Here is an 18,429-nt window from a genome sequence, read left to right as displayed (position 1 = left end):
GGTGTCCTGGGAGGCTCCTGGGAAGGCTGTAAAGCCTTTCAGGCAGAAATGTGAAGAATTTGGAACATGTAACTATTATTGAGTGAGATAAAAGCTTTTGTCTGGGGAAAAGTAGCGAGTTTGAGTTGATTTTTTTCTGCAAAGGGAAGTTCTACATTTCTTCCTTCTGCTGGTCAGCCTTGTTTTATGAGAGTGCAGGACACAGGAGCCAGATGGGATTGGGCTTTGCTCCCAGGGCACAGGGACAGGAGGAGAGGGAACGGCCTCAGGCTGGGCCAGGGCAGGCTCAGGGTGGGTATTGGGGAAATTCCTGCACTAAAGAGAGGTTCAGTGTTGGCAGGGGCTGCCCAGGGCAGTGCTGAGTCCCCATCCCTGGAGGTGGCACTCGGTGCTCTGGGCTGGGACAAGGTGGCCATGGGGCACAGGGTGGACTCAGGCACCTTGAGGGTCTTTTCCAAGCTCACTGATCCTGGCGTCTGTGCCATGTCTGTCTCTTGTACCTGCAACAAACCAGAAATGTCACCTGTGGGCTGCAAGGTGGGCACAATCCGCTGCCCTCGTGCTTCCAGGCAAACTTTGTCTTGGGTTTGCAGTCATGCGAGAGGCAGGAAATTCTCCTTTAACATTTGTCCTGCAATCCACAGGTTTATTTTGGCATGGATGACCTCTGTTTGCAGAAATGACTTGGAGCAGGAACAATTCCTGCTGCTCACTCCTAGGAGCTCTGTCACAGCATGAAGCAAATAAAGATGGCAGATTTTAATGTGCAATCCCCCCAAGTGACAAAGAAATACTGGCTTTGGAACGCTCAGTGTTTCCTTACAGAATGCTGCTGTTGGACAGCAGGTGAAGAGAGCAAATAGAGAGTTTTCCTCCTTGAAGGTACCAGGAATTGTTGCCAGTGCTGTGCTCCTCCCCAGAGCACCTTAGGCAGCTCAGGCTGCTCAGAGAGCCCCTTGTGATGTGTTTATTGCCACAGGAGCAGCATCTCCACATTGTTCTTGAGTTTCTCCTGGAACAGGGGTGGTCCAGTCCTGACAGTGAGGGTGGGATCTGCTCAGTCATTTCATAGCATCAGTAAATAAATCCCAGGGTGGTTTGTGCTGCAAAGGACCTCAGATCCCATCCGTTCCACTGCTGCCATGGCAGGGGCAGCTTCTGTGATCCCAGGGTGCTCCAGGCTCCAATGCCCAGCCTGGCCTTGGGCACTGGCGAGAAATCAGGAGCAGACACAGCTGCTCTGGGCACCTGTGCCAGGGACTCTCGGCCTCACAGGGAAGGATTCCATCCTGGACACCGACAGCCTTTCCAAAACCAGCTGCTAACGCCGATTTCCCTCGTTTCTCTCCCCGTGCCCCCCAGGTGGAGGCAGTGCCTCCGAGCAGGGCTGCCCACGCTGCTGTGCCCCGGGATGGCCCGCAGGTGAGGATGACCCTGACTGAGAGGCTGCGCGAGAGGATTTCGCGGGCGTTCTACAGCCACGGGCTGCTCTGTGCCTCCTACCCCATCCCCATCATCCTCTTCACCGCGCTCTGCATCCTGGCCTGCTGGTGAGTCCTGCCCCGGGGGCACGGGGGACTGTGTGGCAGGAGGGAGTGATGACTCCGCATGTTCTTAGGAGGCTAATTTATTACACTGCGATATATTGGGATACATTATGATGTATTGCATTATCTCATATCTAAAATATAATATAATATAATATAATATAATATAATATAATATAATATAATATAATATAATATAATATAATATAATATAATATAATATAATATAATATATATCGATATGTTATTATATATTATGTTATAATATGAGATGTTACAATATTATATATTAAGTTATTATGATATGAGATACTATGTTATAATATTGTATACTTTGTTATAATCTGAGATGTGCTATAATATTATATATTTTGTTACAATATGAGATATGATATTATGATATATAAGGATATATCATATCTTATAATATCATGCCATACTATACTACATTATACTACATTAGAATACTATATTATTATACTATATTTATTATTATAATATATTATACTATACTAAAACTATTATAGTATATAATATATTGTATTATATACTATCAATATATTATATTAATATGTTTTTGTTATGATATATGTTATGGTATACTATGTTATAAGATGAGATATTATGTTATAATATTATATATTTTGTTATATTAGGATATATTATATTATGATGTATATTAGTTATATTAGGATATATAAGGATATGTCATATCCTGTCATACTATACCATGCTATATCATACTGTACGACATTACACTACATTAGTATACTATATTATTATACTATATTTATTATTATACTATATTATTATACAATATTATACTATACTATATTATTATTCTATATTATACTATACTAAAACTATTATAGTCTATAATATATACTATATTATAGTATATAATACTATACTATCCAAAGAATAGAGAATGGATATTTACAGATGGCTTGACAAGATAAGAACGAAAACTCATGACTCTCCAGAGTCCCGACACAGCTTGATGGTGATTGGTCATTAAGTTAAAACAATTCACATGAAACCAATCAAACAACCACCTGTTGGATAAACAATCCCCAAACCACATTGCAAAGCAGCAAAACTCAGCAGAAGCAAATGCGATAATATTGTTTTGCTTTTTCTTCCCAGGAGAGAAATCCTGGGCAAGGGGATTTTTGCAGAAGAGATGGCAGTGACACAGGGCTGGGCACAGGGGTTCTTGGCAGCATTCTCCCTTCTGGGCCCACCCAGAAGCTCTTTTTAAATTTAGACCTTGTAGGTTTTGTCATCTCCTTTTGTGGGACAAAAGAAACAATGGGGATGAGGTGTCTGCATCTGGTTTAATAAGTAAGAACTAATTGAATGAGTGAAGTGAAGCAATAAATGAGATGAAGGTAACCCTCAAGCACCTGGTAGTGGCCTCCAGAGCCATGAATTAAAAATGGGGAGAAGGAAAGCTGATCTTTCCTTGCACACCTGCCTGTCCTGTTCTGCCTGGAGCCTGCACTCTTCTGTTTCACCCTTGGCAAGCCCGTGTGGGAGTGGATTCCCCACTCTCCTTATGGACCCTGGTTTGGATCCCTGGTTTGCAGGAGGATATAATTTTACTCCAGGAGTGTCACACGGGCTCAGAATCATCTCCAGCAGGGCACTGTGGGGCTGAGCAAGCCCTTGTCCCCAGACCATGCACACGTGTGCAAGTACAGATTATTGTGTCCTGCAGGGTTCAGTTCTCTTGTCTGTTTTGGGCAAAATAAACCCCTTGTGATGATTTGCTCCCTGTTTGTAGGAAAGCTCCAGTGTGTGGGCACAGACACAGGTTTTCCTTTGATTTGTGATGGTGCCAGGGCTGCTTGCACATCTCGGTTAAAAACCTCAAAGGGAGGATTTTCACACATGGAAAAGCTCTGGGGTGGCTTCTCCTGGCTGGAACCCTTGGTGGTTGTGAGCAGCAGTGGGGACATTGCTTGCTGGGTTTTCAGTGCTCCACAGGACCCCTTGTACCTTTCAGGGACACTTTTATTCTCAGGTCTCTTGTGCTGTAGAACTTGAAGCTCCTACAAGGCCCACCCAAGTGCTTCCTACATTTCTCTGTCTTTGATATGAAAGACATCAAAGACAGAGATATCTGGATATATCTTGCTGCTTGCGAGATAGCAAGCTCTGTGTTTTGGCTCCAGCTTTGCCAGGAGCAGCTTTCCAGTGGCATTTCTGCACCTGGAAGCTGCACCCAGCAAAGCCAGGCCATGTGTGTCACTGTGTCACCTCAGGAATGGCTCCCAGGGTGGCTCAGGCTCCTCATTCAGCTCTCCCAGGCAGCAAATGCAGGAAAGTGCTGCAGTGTCAGTGTTCACACACAGAGTGTTGTGTTTGGGAGGGATCAAAACGTGCTTATTCCCTTCTGAAATTCAGGATTTCCTGGAGAGCAGGGATCAAAACGTGCTTATTCCCTTTGGAAAAGGGATTTTCCCTGGAAAAAGCCTTCAGGTCATGGAGCCCAGGCATTCCCCAGCACTGCCAAGGCCACCTCTGACCCTTCCATGTTCCTGAAACAGGGCTAATAAATACAGACATCCCTGCAAACGAGGGTGGGTCTGGTACCCCGAGCTGTCAGAGGTGCACCAGCCCTGCCTGCTGTGCCTGGCACCAGGGAGAGCTCGTGGAATTCTGCTGCAGACAAATCGTCTCAGTTACTGTGGCTGCCCTCCCCTCACATCAGCCAAACCCCACCGTTCTGGTGTGCAGACAGTTTTAAAAGTGAAATAAAGCTCAGGGTGCACTATTTATCCACCAGGGGCTCTGGCTTCAGGCAGGTGAGGGCAGTGCCCATGCAGGGAATAAGGTCAGCACAGTCTGGTCTGGTAGTTTGGGGTGCCTTTCCCCTTGGGAGGGTTTGCACAGACCCTGTGTTCAATGTCACTGACAGACAAGACACAGCATCTCTGGCTTTGAGAATAAACAATACCCAAAGCAAAAAATCCTGGGACTCATTCTTGCTCTCCAATCCCAAAGTCTGAAAATCCAGGTTGGTCCCCACATCAGAGGGGGAGTTTTCTTGTTCTACTATAAATCCCTTTGTAGGTGACACTCATTTTCCTCATCCCACTTGAGTGTCTCTGTGTTGGGATCTGCATTTTCCCCTGAATGGGGGTGTCACCTCATGACGACACTCCATGTTCCTAGAAGGCTAATTTATTATTTTATGTTACTGTATTATATAAAGGAGTGCCATACAGACAAGGTCACCAGCCTTGTCTGAGAGCAGCCCAGAGGGGAACAGGTGACACGTGGGGATGTGGCCACTGGGGTAGATATGAAATGCCAGTGTCACTCTGAGGAACAGCTTCCAGTTCAGGTGAGGATTGCAGGTGAGCCAGGTGAGTCTGCAGCAGGTTTAGGGCAATTAAACAGGCGTTTGTTAATGAACTGAAGCACAGGTTCTGCTTCTGGAGGGTGTCAGAACAGGCTGGAACCAGAGCCCCTGGGGAGGTGTATGTGTGTAGATGTGTGTGTACAGATTTATTTAGAATTATTTCTGTAAGATTGTATCACTCTTGCACAGTCTGTACTGTTTGTGGGGTAGCCAGAGGGCCTGAATTAGAGTCAGACTCTTCATGTTCAGATCCCCAGAGAGCAGAGTCTCCTCTGGGCTTCCAGCATGACGCTGAACTGAGCAGTTTGTGCTGCACAGGAGAGGGGAATCTCCTTTCCAGGCAGAATTTGGAGCCCTGTGAGAGGGAAGCAGGGCACAGCCACCACCACCCACTCAGGAGCAGGTTGTTGGTGCCCTTGCCAAGGCTAAAAAGGCCCTGTTGGTGCCAAGTATGGGCCTTGCCAGCCCCGTGGCAGGACCCTGGTGGCAGATCCCTCCCTGCTCAGCAGTGCATTCCAGGCTGCTCTGTCCTGGCTGCAGCCAGGCCCAGAGCTTGTCCTGCTGGGAGCTGGTTCCATGCCACGGATCGGCTCCTTTCCTGTTCCCTGAGCCTGGCAGCTCCTGCTTCCCTCTGCCCTCGGTGCCTGCATGTGCCTGGGGCTCTCCTGGCCCCCTGAGCTGTTTCACAGTCTGTCAGCGCTTGGGCGAGCACCTCTGCCTGCTCCTCCTGCTGCTGCAGTTTGTGACACTGCTCACAGGGCTTGTCAGGTGAGGGAGGAGACGAGAGTGTTGGCTCCGTGTTCAGAAGGCTTGATTTATTAGTTTATGATATATATATTACATTAAAACTATACAAAAAAAAAAATAGGAGGTGAGTCCCAAACCAGCAGGGCCAGCCCCTTTCCCCTCCATGCTGAGCCATGGACCAGGGCTGAGACCTCAGAGAGAATCCAGAGTCCCCTCCTGCTCTGGTCCCACAGCAGAGCTGCTCATCCCGCCTGGGGTGAATCTGAACTGACTCCAGTCAGACCAAATCTGCATTAAATCTGAACTGACTCCACAATCAGACCAAATCTGAATTAAATCTGAACTGACTCCACAATCAGACCTAATCTGAATTGAATCTGAACTGACTCCACAGTGAGACCAAATCGGAATTAAATCTGAACTGACTCCACAGTCAGACCGAATCTGAATTAAATCTGAACTGACTCCACAGTCAGACCAAATCTGCATTAAATCTGAACTGACTCCACAGTCAGACCAAATCTGAATTAAATCTGAACTGATTCCACAGTCAGACCGAATCTGAATTGAATCTGAACTGACTCCACAGTCAGACCAAATCTGAATTAAATCTGAGCTGATTCCACAGTCAGACTAAATCTAAGCTGACTCCACAATCAGACCAATTGGATTATATTAGAATATATAAGGATATATCATATCCTATCATATCATACCATACTATATCATACTATAGCGTACTATACTACATTATACTACATTATTAGATTATTATACTATACTAAAACCAATGCAGTATATAACATATACTATATTATAGTATATAATACTATGCTATCTAAAGAATAGAGAAAGGATACAGACAGAATTTTCCGATTGAAAATGATTCAAATTCTACAAAAACATTTATTTTGACTCCTCCCAGCTCACGGGTGACTCACAGGGAATACCCCTCTGCAGAAGCACCTTCTGTGAATCTCAAGTGCTTTCCTTGGATTTCTGGACACAGCTGCCAACAGTGAAATCATTTAGGGAGAAAACAATTCCTCCTCAATCGTCTGTGGAACGTGCTCTGCTTCGTTTATCACTTATGCTTGATCTTATTGTTCCTTTTTCTCTTCCCTGCCCTTGCTGAAGGAAATGTTAATAATTAGAGTATTTCTGTCAGAGCAATAAAGAGCAAATCTGACAAGCTTGGCTTCTGATTTCATTGTTCTTTTCCAGCTGTTTGTTGTTCTCTCTGAGGCCTTGTGTTTAGATGCTGCTTGTTCCTCCACGGCCTCTGATGATCCAAGCAATCCCTAATGAAGGGGGCAGGAAAACAATTCCAAGGCCATTCTATTTAATGTGTCAGTATTGCCACAAGATTCATCTACAAACAGGAAAATATATCAGGAATTGTAGGGCCACAAAAAGACTGAAGTTCTGATCTCCAGTTCAGTTTGGTGCTGACAGTTCAGATCCTCTGTGGATCTCTGTGTGTCAGCAGCCCTGCTTTTCCCACCAGGTCAATTCTGATTTGCTTTTAACCACTTTTGAGAACATTTGGAAGTAAAAATCTGATTCTAAACTCTCTGTAACCTCATTTCCTCAATTTCTGAGTAGTTCAAAGTTGAAAGCTCTGTTGTGGGATAGGAGCTATGATCACCAGAGGTTGTGGTGGCAAAGCAGCAAGAGGATCAAGATTTCACAGTTCTGGTGTCTCACTGCTGCTCTTAAAAGTGCTTTGAGGACCAGTGAAGCTAATGACAAGTTTTGGAAATGGTTTGAATTTAAATGAGGAAGAGCAGAGGACTCTAAAGGCTTTGGGGCAGGGCAGCAGCCCCTGGAACAAGGGAGTGTCTGGGCTATGGGTGGGATGCACGGGTACCGAGCCATGGCCGTGCTGAGTGCCTTTGCCACAGCCAGCTGGGATGGAGGAATCCAGGAGAGGCCCTGCAAGGTCTGCCCTTCTCCTCTGCCAGGGCTTTTCCATCCCTGTCCAAGGGAGGAGGACTCTGGAATAGCTTTGTGTCCCATGGAAGCCAAAGCCCTCTCTCTGTGCCTTCTGTCCTGCACAGCTTGTCTTTGCCAGTGGGCCTGCTCATTTTTTAAACTACTACTACTACTACTATTATTATTATTATTGCTTTTATTACTATTGCTTTTATTATTAATTATAATTATTATTGTTGTTGTTGTTAAAAGTACTATTATAATTATCATTGTCATTATTATTATTTTATAAAGTAATATGAATTACTACTTCAATTATTATTATTCATACCACCAGGACAAAATGACTTCAGCATTTAGACCTCAGCCTTGGGGCAGGGTTACCATTCTGGGGACGCATTCAGATATTTCAGGAAACGTTGAATTTATTCTGCCTGTAAGAGTCCACGGCCCTCCACAGTGAGCATTGCCCGGTTGTGTCCCCCCAGCTCGCCCCTGCTGAAGCTGCCTCTGCCAGGGACGGGCCCCGTGGAGTTCAGCACCCCCCTGAAGGACTACGCTCCCCCCGGGGAGCAGGGAGCGCAGCCTGGGGAGCCCGGGGAGCGCCCCGACTGGGTGAGTGTGCTGGGGACACTGGGGACACTAGGGAGGGACATAGCCCCCGGGGAGCGCCCCGACTGGGTGAGTGTGCTGGGGACATGGGGGGACATCATGGGGACACTGGGGAGGGACACAGCCCCCGGGGAGCGCCCCGACTGGGTGAGTGTGCTGGGGACATCATGGGGACACTGGGGACATGGGGACACTGGGGAGCAGGGAGTGCAGCCCGGGGAGTGCCCCGACTGGGTGAGTGTGCTGGGGACACTGGGGACATCATGGGGACATGGGGAGGGGACACGGCCCTGCTGGGTCACGGCCAGGGGACACAGCCCTGCTGGGCTGCCCAGCACGCGGTGGCCCAGAGCAGCTGTGGCTGCCCCATGATCCCTGGCAGTGCCCAAGGCCAGGCTGGACACTGGGGCTTGGAGCACCTGGGACAGTGGGAGGTGTCCCTGCCATGCCAGGGGTGGCACTGGGTGGTTCTGAGGTCCCCACAGCACAAACAGAGAATCAGACTCATTTTGTTCTTGCCTGCTGAGTCCTGTCGTGTTCCACCTCTGATTTGGGAAGGGAGAGCAAAGTCTGGCAAAGCCCTTCTGTGGTAAGAAGGAAATGATGAATGTGACTCCATGGTCTGGAAGGCTAATTTATTATTTTATGTTGCTATATTAAATAAAAGAATGCTATACTTAAACTATACTAAAGAACAGAGAAAGGATACAGATAGAAGGCTGAAATATGGTAATGAAAAACCTGTGACTCTCCAGAGTCCCAACACAGCCTGACAGTGATTGGTCATTAAGTAAAAATAATTCACATGTTGGACAAACAATCTCCAACCACATTCCCAAGCAGCAAAACACAGGAGAAGGAAATGAGATAATACTGTTTTCCTTTTTCTCTGAGGCTTCTCAGCTTTCCAGGAGAAGAAATCCTGGGCAAGGGGATTTTTCCAGAAAATATGGCAGTTATGAGGCTTTTAGTTGTTGGGTTTTTTGGGTTTGAAGGCACTTGAGACAATAGTTTATGTTTGGAATTCAGTGTTTATTGTTTTTTCTTAGTAAAACAGTTTTATTACTGTAAGTTTGGCAATTTTTTATTAAAAGGCACAAAATCGTTAATTTTTTGTTACAAGGTTTTTAGAGACTAAACTATTTAATTAAGAGCTGACACAGATTATTTTTTAACTTAATAATTGATTTTAAAGAGCTTGCAATGCAGACTTTTTTACTTAATTACAGAATGCTATTTAAAGAAGAAGGAGGAAGAAGTGTGAAGAAGAAACTTAGGATAGCATTCTGTGTTTTCTATTTTGTTTTTATTTACAGTATACTAAAAATCTTAAATTTCTCACTAAGTGATATACTTACGCTACTCTCCATAATTTATTTTACACTCTTGTGGATTCCAGTCTATCTTGAAGTTTAGGAAACTTTCTCTATGAATGAGGGTCAAAGTCAGTGCTCCTCCCAGAGCAGACAGAGAAATATTTTTGGTGCTTTGGGTTTCCACATGGCAAAGGGAATTTTCCAGAAAATATGGCAATGACACCGTCCCTGCTCTGGTTCTCTGGGACCTCTCCAGTTGTGGGAATATTTAAAACCAGAGGGATTTAGGAAGGTATATCTAGTGAGATATTACGAAGTTCTAAGTAATTTTCCAATTGAGTTTTCAATTATTATCTTTTTAGAACTCACTAAATATATTTTCTGTATTCTTTAGTGTAGTATCACGTAGTTATACTATATTATATCACTTTATTATACTATATTATACTATATATACTATATTCTTTAATATAATATAGTATAATAAAGTAATAGATGAGCCTTCTGAGAACATAGAGTCAGATACGTAATTCTCTCCCCTCGTCAGGGTTGTCCACATTTACAATAATAGACAAAGCTGATACAGAGATTCTGTCATTAGAAGGTATGAAAAGACACTTTTTTATTAGAAATCTACAGTTTTATAGAAACAGTGGTGGACTTAAAACTTGATTGGTAAAGCCATGATATTTTCTGAAAAATCCCTTTGCCAGAATTTTTCTCCTGAGAAGCCTCAGAGGAAAAGGAAAACAATAATTATCTGCTGCTCTGGAATGCAAGACGTGCATCTGTGATTGGTCCATGTTGGTTGTTTCTAATTAATGACCAGTCACAATGAGCTGTCTCAGACTCTCTGAGAGTCACAAGCTTTTGTTATCATCCCACTTCTTTCTTTGCAAGCCTTCTGATGAAATCCTTTCTTCTATTCTTTAGTGTCGTTTAATATATCAATATTAAACTATACTAATATTAATATTAGTATGGTTTAATATATCAATATTAAACTATACTAATATTAATATTAGTGTCGTTTAATATATCAATATTAAATATATTATTAAATAATATCAATTTATCAATATTAATATATCTATATTAAATATTGATATATCAATATTTACAAATTTAATATATCAATATTGATATTAATATAGTTAATTAAACTATACTATAGTATAGTAAACTACTAAACTATACTAATAGTATAGTTAAACTATAAAATGTAAACTATACTAATATTAAACTATAATATCAAACCATACTAATATTAATATTAGTATAGTTAAATATATCATTTTCTTCTAATATAATATATATCATAAAATAATAAATCAGCCTTCTGAAACATGGAGGCAACATTCTCATCTCTTTCCTCATCATGGGATCAGTGTGGACACCACCACAGATTGGTTTTTAGGAATCTTCTGGCAAACTATGACTAGCACACTCTGGAGGATCATGTCTGTAAACAGAGTTACAGAGAGAGAGATAATAATTGCTTTAATTCTTTTTCTGAGGAGACGTCCCAGGAGGACCCTGGGGCAGCTGTGTGTGTCTGTGTGTGTGTGTGATCGGCCATGCCCTGACCCTGCCCCGTGTCCCCGCAGTACGTGGGTGCCCCCGTGGCCTACATCCAGCAGATCTTTGTCAAGGCCACCGTGTCCCCGTGGCAGAAGCAGCTGCTGGCCGTGGACGCGTTCCGCTCGCCGCTGGGCCGCGTCTTCCCGCTGGTGGAGGAGATCAGGAACCACGCGCTGAGGGACAGGTGAGCCCAGGGCTGCTGGGGCACACCTGCCTGCTGCTGTCACGGGATTGCAGGTGGGACGGGCATTGGCTTGTCTGACTGCTGAACCAAACTGTGGCACTGTGGTGTGTCACCCCACAGACACTTTGGGCTGGCTGGGTGTGTGGTGTTTGACCCCACAGACACTTTGGGCTGGCTGGGTGTGTGGTGTTTCACCCCACAGACACTTTGGGCTGTGGGTGTGTGGTGTTTCACCCCACAGACACTTTGGGCTGGCTGGGTGTGTGGTGTTTCACCCCACAGACACTTTGGGCTGTGGGTGTGTGGTGTTTCACCCCACAGACACTTTGGGCTGGCTGGGTGTGTGGTGTTTCACCCCACAGACACTTTGGGCTGTGGGTGTGTGGTGTTTCACCCCACAGACACTTTGGGCTGGCTGGGTGTGTGGTGTGTCACCCCACAGACACTTTGGCTGTGGGTGTGTGGTGTTTCACCCCACAGACACTTTGGCTGTGGGTGTGTGGTGTGTCACCCCACAGACACCTTTGGGCTGGCTGGGTGTGTGGTGTTTCACCCACAGACACTTTTGGCTGTGGGTGTGTGGTGTTTCACCCCACAGACACTTTGGGCTGGCTGGGTGTGTGGTGTGTCACCCCACAGACACCTTTGGGCTGGCTGGGTGTGTGGTGTTTCACCCCACAGACACTTTGGGCTGGTTGGGTGTGTGGTGTTTCACCCACAGACACTTTGGGCTGGCTGGGTGTGTGGTGTTTGACCCCACAGACACTTTGGGCTGGCTGGGTGTGTGGTGTGTCAGAAATTCTTTCTTACTCCAGTGTGGGGTCTTTATCTTTGTGCTGTTAACAGAAAGGGTATTAAATTCATCATTTAATGATGAATTTAGCTGATGATTTGTCCTTTTGTGGACCCCTCCTTCACCTCCAGCTGCTGCCCTCGGAGGTCATGTTTCAGAAATGCCATTTTTGCTTTTCAGATTTGCTCAGTTTTCCCCTCCCTGGCAGCTCCCCCAGCCTTGGCGCTGACCTTGTGGCCGTGTTCTCTCCCCCTTATCCTGTGGGATAATCATTGTTGCCAGTTCCAGGCAGAAACAACGAGCTCCCAGGCCTGTGCTGTGCTCTCATTATCTCCCTTGTCTTCTCATTGTATTCTCATTATCTCCCCTGGCATTGCCCTTGATGAGCACTGATGCAACACAGAAACAAAATTATTACTTTTGTTATTATTCTTCACACCACCAGGAGAAAATTACTTCAGCATTTAGACCTAAACCTTGGGGCAAGGTTACCTTTTTGGGGATGCATCCAGATATTTCAGGAAACATCTAATTTTGAGATAAAGTCTGCAATTACCTTAAAATTCATAATGAAGTTCTTGTTTGTTGCCGGTAACAAAGCTGAGAGGAATAATTTTTTTACATGCAAACTGGCTTGTTTTGTGTTCTGTTTTCTATTCTTTTCTATTCTGTTATGTATCTTTGATATTATTTTATATTCCAGGAGGGAGCTGCAGGTTGTTAAGTGTCCCTGGGCAGGTGTCGGTGTTAGGATGGGTGTGTTTCCACTGGCTGCACTGATCTGTGCAAGGGTCAGGAGTGCCCTGGGTCTGTGCCTTGCCCCAGCTGTGTGTTTGGTGTCACTGTGCACCCTCAGCATCCCCCAGCACAGGGATGGCAGCCTGGCCTTATCTGCAGCATGAGCTCTTATCCCTGCTGCATTCCAGAGCTGATAAAACCCAAACCAGGGTCATCTGCTCCTCCTGGAGCCCTTTCCAGAGCCATCCCTGCATCAGTTCCTGTAAATGTTCACCCCCAAAGCTTTGGTCCCCATAAACACCATTCTTTGCAAGTGTATTTTCCATTGCTTTCCTTTGGCAGCTGAGCCTTGTGCAGGTGTCCTGCCGTGAGCCACAGGGTGCACATTGTGCAGGGAGTGTTCCAAAGGCAAATGAGCATTTCTGAATGTCTGTGCTCGTTGTTTGTAGTTATCATAGAAGGGATCTCTTCTGGACGGGGACCTCACAGAGGCTGCAGTTCATTTGCCATCCTGAAGCACCTTCCTGAGATGGGCCGGAGCCAGGCAGGCCTTAGCCTGAGACTTTGGCAGCAGTTTGAATTTAAGGACTCCCTCTGGCCCACGTGCTCTGGTGGTGCCAAACGAGGTGTCTTTATAAAGTGCATTATTTATTAAACAGACAGGAAATCACAGATGGAAGATGTTCATCACAAACGCTCCCCAGTACAAAACTGAAGAAGTGCCAGTGGATTAGAGCATAACTTATTTATTTACAACATAAACACTGCAGATGTGGAGGCGCCTTTGGTAAAGCTGGCAAAGGAATCTGGATGGATGGATGGATGGATGGATGGATGGATGGATGGATGGATGGATGGATAATTAGATAGATAGATTAAATAGATTGATAGATAATAGATGATAGGTAGGTAGGTAGGTAGATAGATAGATAGATAGATAGATAGATAGATAGATAGATAGATAGATAGATAGATGATTGATAGATGATTGATAGATAATAGATAGATAATAGATACATAGATGATAGATTAGATAGATAGATAATAGATAGCTATAGATGATAGATAGATAGATAGATAGATAGATAGATAGATAGATAGATAGATAGATAGATAATAGATGGATGTAGATATAGATACATAATGATTACTGATTTAAAAAAAGCTGCAGTGACAAGGTATAGCATTAAGTGCAGAGTGTTCATGGTGGCTGAGGACAACCCAAACAAGTGATTTCACTTGTGTTGTTACCAGTCTGTGTAGATCAGGATGTTCCCCTCATGGTAAAGTCATAGGAAAGGTGGGACGCAAATGAGATCCAAGAAAAGCTCCTGGAGCTGATTTTTCAGTTGCAGTGATTGGAGGAGTTCAGTGATGGGTCAGTGACTCCCCTCACTTCCATTCATGGTTCTCAGCCCATTGTTCCTCAGTGAAGTTCAGCATTTCATGTGTCCTTGCTCACCATGTCAAGTGTTAGACAGCTCTGCAATAACCTGACCAATAACCTGGCCAAATGTGTGTGTAGCACAGAACAATCTGGTTGTAGCCCCAGGGCATCACAGCTGGAATCAAAGCTGATTCCAGAATCATATGAAAATTCAGGTTACATTCAGGGGAAATGTTTTCCACCCCCTGTGACAGCCAGAGTGAAGAGATGAGCATTGTGAAGCAGTGACTCATATTCACTGCAAAGCTACTGGGATAGACCATAAGCAAATATTAATCCAAACAGCTGAAAGCTCAAATGCTCTGGCACCTTAGCAATACTGAGCAAGATTTCACCACTGTGCAGATCTGGGCTGTCAGTCCTTCCAGAGGGAGCATCACTCCAGCTGGAGGAAGGCCTCTGGAAAATAAATTTGGTGTGAAATTCTCATTTTTCCTTTTCCTTTCCCTTTCCCTTTCAGTCTCTGTAGGGAGGTGTTGGGATGGCTGACAGATCAGGGTGCTGTGCAATTAAGGACATTATTCTGTAAGAGCCTGAATGAGGGATGTGGGACTGCAGGGGCTCTTCAAAATGCAGTTTATTGTATCCAAAATGCAGTTTATTGTATCCAAAATGCAGTTTATTGTATCCAAGATGTTACAGCAGTCCAGGGTGGTGGGTGACAGAGCTGTACCCACAGCTGTCAGCTCCAGCTGCAGGCAAGCCTGGAGACCCTTTGGTTTTGGTTACATTGCATTATATATTTTGCTTTTGGTTACATTGCATTATATACCTTCCTTTGCTGAGCATCTTCATACAGCAGAACCAATCTATACCTTAACTATTATCTATAGCCTATCATAACTGCTATAATTACCATATTCATGTCACTGTTCTCCAATCACTAAAAGTTAGTACATTACTAAAAACAACTGAAAAACAACTTCTAGTTTAAGCTAGAAGTTGTTTTTCAGTTTTCTTGCAGTGGAAAATTCTGAGACTTTTTTTCTATTTGCAACTTTGATGACTTGTTTGCCTGTGCTATCTTCCTGCTTAGTAAAAACTTCTTGTTTGGGGTGGGTTTATCCTTTGCTCTAAGCCATAAAACCCCTTCTAACTAACACACCCTTTGCCTCCTTGGTTATCCAGTGAGACTGGCCCAGCAATTCTTTTCTTCTATATCAAAACTTGCTTCCGTCTCTATTCCTCCATCAGGTTGCACATTCCAAAATCTTTCTGCCAAGCACACCTATCTGTGGGGCTTCCTTGTCAAACTTCCATCCTTCCCAAGAGTTCTGAACGTAACCATGCAGTGATTGTCGCCGCAGAGCTCCTCAGTGCTGCAGCTCCAGCCGCAGCAGCTGGGTCAGTGCAGTGCTCCCTGTGCCCAGAGCTGCCTTTATTCACTCCCTGCAGTCTGTCAGTGACTCCATGGGTCAGTCCCTGCGTGTGCAGCGCTCCCTGTGCCCAGAGCTGCCTTTATTCATTCTCTGCAGTCTGTCAGTGACTCCATGGGTCAGTCCCTGCCTGTGCAGTGCATCCTTGTGTCCAGAGCTGCCTTTATTCACTCCCTGCAGAGTCTCCCATGGGTCAATCCCTGCGTGTGCAGTGCTCCCTGTGCCCAGAGCTGCCTTTATTCACTCTCTGCAGTCTGTCAGTGACTCCATGGGTCAGTCCCTGCCTTTGCAGTGCTCCCTGTGCCCAGAGCTGCAGTTTTCGGGGGTGTCCGTGCCCGTCCCGGCTTTGCGGGGAGCCCCGGCCCGGTGAGCCCCGGCGTTACCGGAGCCGCGGTTCGGTTCGGTGCAGTTCCGGCCGCCGCCACACGAGGGCGCCCTGGGGAGGCCGGGCCCGCTGGTTGGGAGCAAAACACGGACTGGAGCCGGGGTGTGGAGCGGAGCCTCCATCGGGGGCTCCTGGTGCTGTTAGAACCCAGAGGCACCCTGAACATCGGGTCAGAACCCACAGCCACCAAAACAGAACCCACAGAACACTAGGTTATAACCCACAGAACATCGGGTCAGAACCCACAGAACATCAGATCAGAACCCACAGAACACCAGGTTAGAACCCAGAGAATACTGGGTCAGACTCCAGAGAACACTGGGTCAGAACCCACAGAACATCAGGTCAGAACCCAGAGAACATCGGTTTAGAACCCACAGAACACCAGGTTAGAACCCACAGCTACCTGAACATCAGGTTAGAACCCAGAGCCACCCGAACGTCGGGTCAGAACCCACAGGACATCGGGTTATAACCCACAGAAAATTGGATCAGAACCTACAGAACATCAGGTCAGAACCCACAGCCACATTAACACTGGGTCTCAGCTGCCCTCGCAGCCACAGGCACCATCCCAGACTGGGCTGCCCTCAGCATGGCTGGCTTTGCCCCTGTCAGCTGCCCTGAAATCATCAATTTTGTCATCTGGAGCTGTTCAGAGAGACACAGGGCTCAGGAGAGCTCGTGAAACCTGTTGGTCCATAGCAGTTATTTATTATATTTATTATATTTACTATATTCATATATATGTGTGTATAGATATATAGATTGTGAAAACCACCAATCGCTTGTGTTAAAATTCTAAAGTTTATGAGTAATAAAATACCAATAAAATAGTAATAAGAATAGTAATAAAATTAGGACAATAAGAGACAATAAAGAGCAAAGAATTGCGGATGTCTGGGTGCCTGGCACTCTGCCACAAAGCACACCTTGCTAACAAAGGATTAACCTTTAAAAGCAATAGCCTATTGCACATTCATAGATCTCATACATGATTCAAACATTCCTTTCAAACCAGGGTGTTTCTGCTTAATTTCACCTTCCCCCCCATCTTGTAAATCAGTTTTCTTGGTCCCTCGAAGTCTGGGCTTTCCCAATAATGTGGCAATAATTCTTCTCTTGAGATCTTGGTGTCTGTTGCTGTTGTCTCTATACAAAGAATTTCTTGATTCTTTTCCATTCCTTGAGCTAGTTACAAAAAGTATCTTACATCACATAGTTTCTATTTTAATGTTATGCTACAGCTTAAAAACTATATTTACCACAATACTTAAAGAGATTAATCCAGCACTGCTTAAAAGAGATTAATACAGAACAACTTTCCAACAGAACACATACGGCATTCATTTTAATATTTGCAAAGAGCCAATCATAATATATTCACTTTTCACATAGATGTATAGATAGATAGATATAGATATAGATATAGATATAGATATAGATATAGATATAGATATAGATATATAGAATGATTACTGATAAAAACAGTTAAAGTGACAAGGTCTAGCATTAAAATCCAGAGTGTTCATGGTAGCTGAGGACAAGCCAAACTGCAAATAATTTCATTTGTATTGATGCAGATGGAGATACATATACAAACACACATGTAAAATAAATGATATATCTTTATTTATTTATTTATTATTTAATTATTTCTTGTACTTATAATGTCTGATATGTTATTATAATAAATTATTTCTATTGTAATTTATTATATTTATTATAATATATTATTATAATAAATATAATAAATAATAATATTTATTGTAATAAATATATTATCTGACATAACACAGAGGGTAACCTTTTATCCCAGCCAGATTCACGTGGCCCAAGGCGCTGCTTTAGCAAACCCTTGGCCCAGAGGCACAGAGTGTTTTGTTGCTTCTGCCTGGTAAAGGCAGTGCCAGGTCTGGCTGATTTTGCTCAGGTCCCAGCTGGCACTGGGGGCACTGTGAGAATGCCTGGACACATCTTCCTGGTCAGTGCCAGCCCCCTGCTTTGTGCTCCAAAAAAGAGATTTTTTTTGTGCAGTGTGCCCTCATTTGAGTGCAACCACCCACCCAGTCCATACCAGTGCTGTGCAGCTTCCTGTGGATCAGTTTTTCTGATTTTTGGCAGCTGGTCACCTTGTTGTCTGTGAAGTTTGGTCACTGGTTGAGTTCTCACCCATCCTGTGTGGATTTGTCCATGGGACTGAGCCTGTAACAGCAACCACTCCCCACCTTCCTTCTGCCAAGCCTCCTTTCCTGGGGAATCAGAAAGATAGAAATCCTCACAAACACAAAATAATGTAATTTACAGCCTTTGGAGAAGCCTAGATTGATGTGAAAACAAGGTACACAGACATCAAACAGAGAAATCATCGACTTATGTTTCTATAAGTTATATATAT

The 18,429-nt window shown here is 44.6% G+C and overlaps 1 protein-coding gene across 3 annotated transcripts in view; it reads left to right on the top strand.

Annotated features, from left to right (window-relative positions):
* Positions 1-18,429, top strand: part of SCAP (SREBF chaperone) — a 119,289-nt gene that overhangs the window by 12,040 nt on the left and 88,820 nt on the right. For 2 of the 3 annotated variants that reach the window (XM_058045255.1, XM_058045265.1), the window contains exons 2-4: positions 1,363-1,550; positions 8,088-8,214; positions 11,135-11,292. In XM_058045255.1, coding sequence (XP_057901238.1) covers positions 1,429-1,550; positions 8,088-8,214; positions 11,135-11,292 — 407 coding nt within the window. In that variant the 5' untranslated portion in view covers positions 1,363-1,428. Of the gene's footprint in view, positions 1-1,362; positions 1,551-8,087; positions 8,215-8,343; positions 8,359-11,134; positions 11,293-18,429 lie in introns of those variants that run through there. The other variant, XM_058045273.1, reaches the window with a different exon arrangement.

This window comes from Melospiza georgiana, chromosome 1, assembly GCF_028018845.1.
Source record: "Melospiza georgiana isolate bMelGeo1 chromosome 1, bMelGeo1.pri, whole genome shotgun sequence".
NCBI lineage: Eukaryota > Metazoa > Chordata > Aves > Passeriformes > Passerellidae > Melospiza > Melospiza georgiana.
Note: the sequence above shows the minus strand (reverse complement) of the source record. Positions and strands in the feature narration are given on the sequence as shown.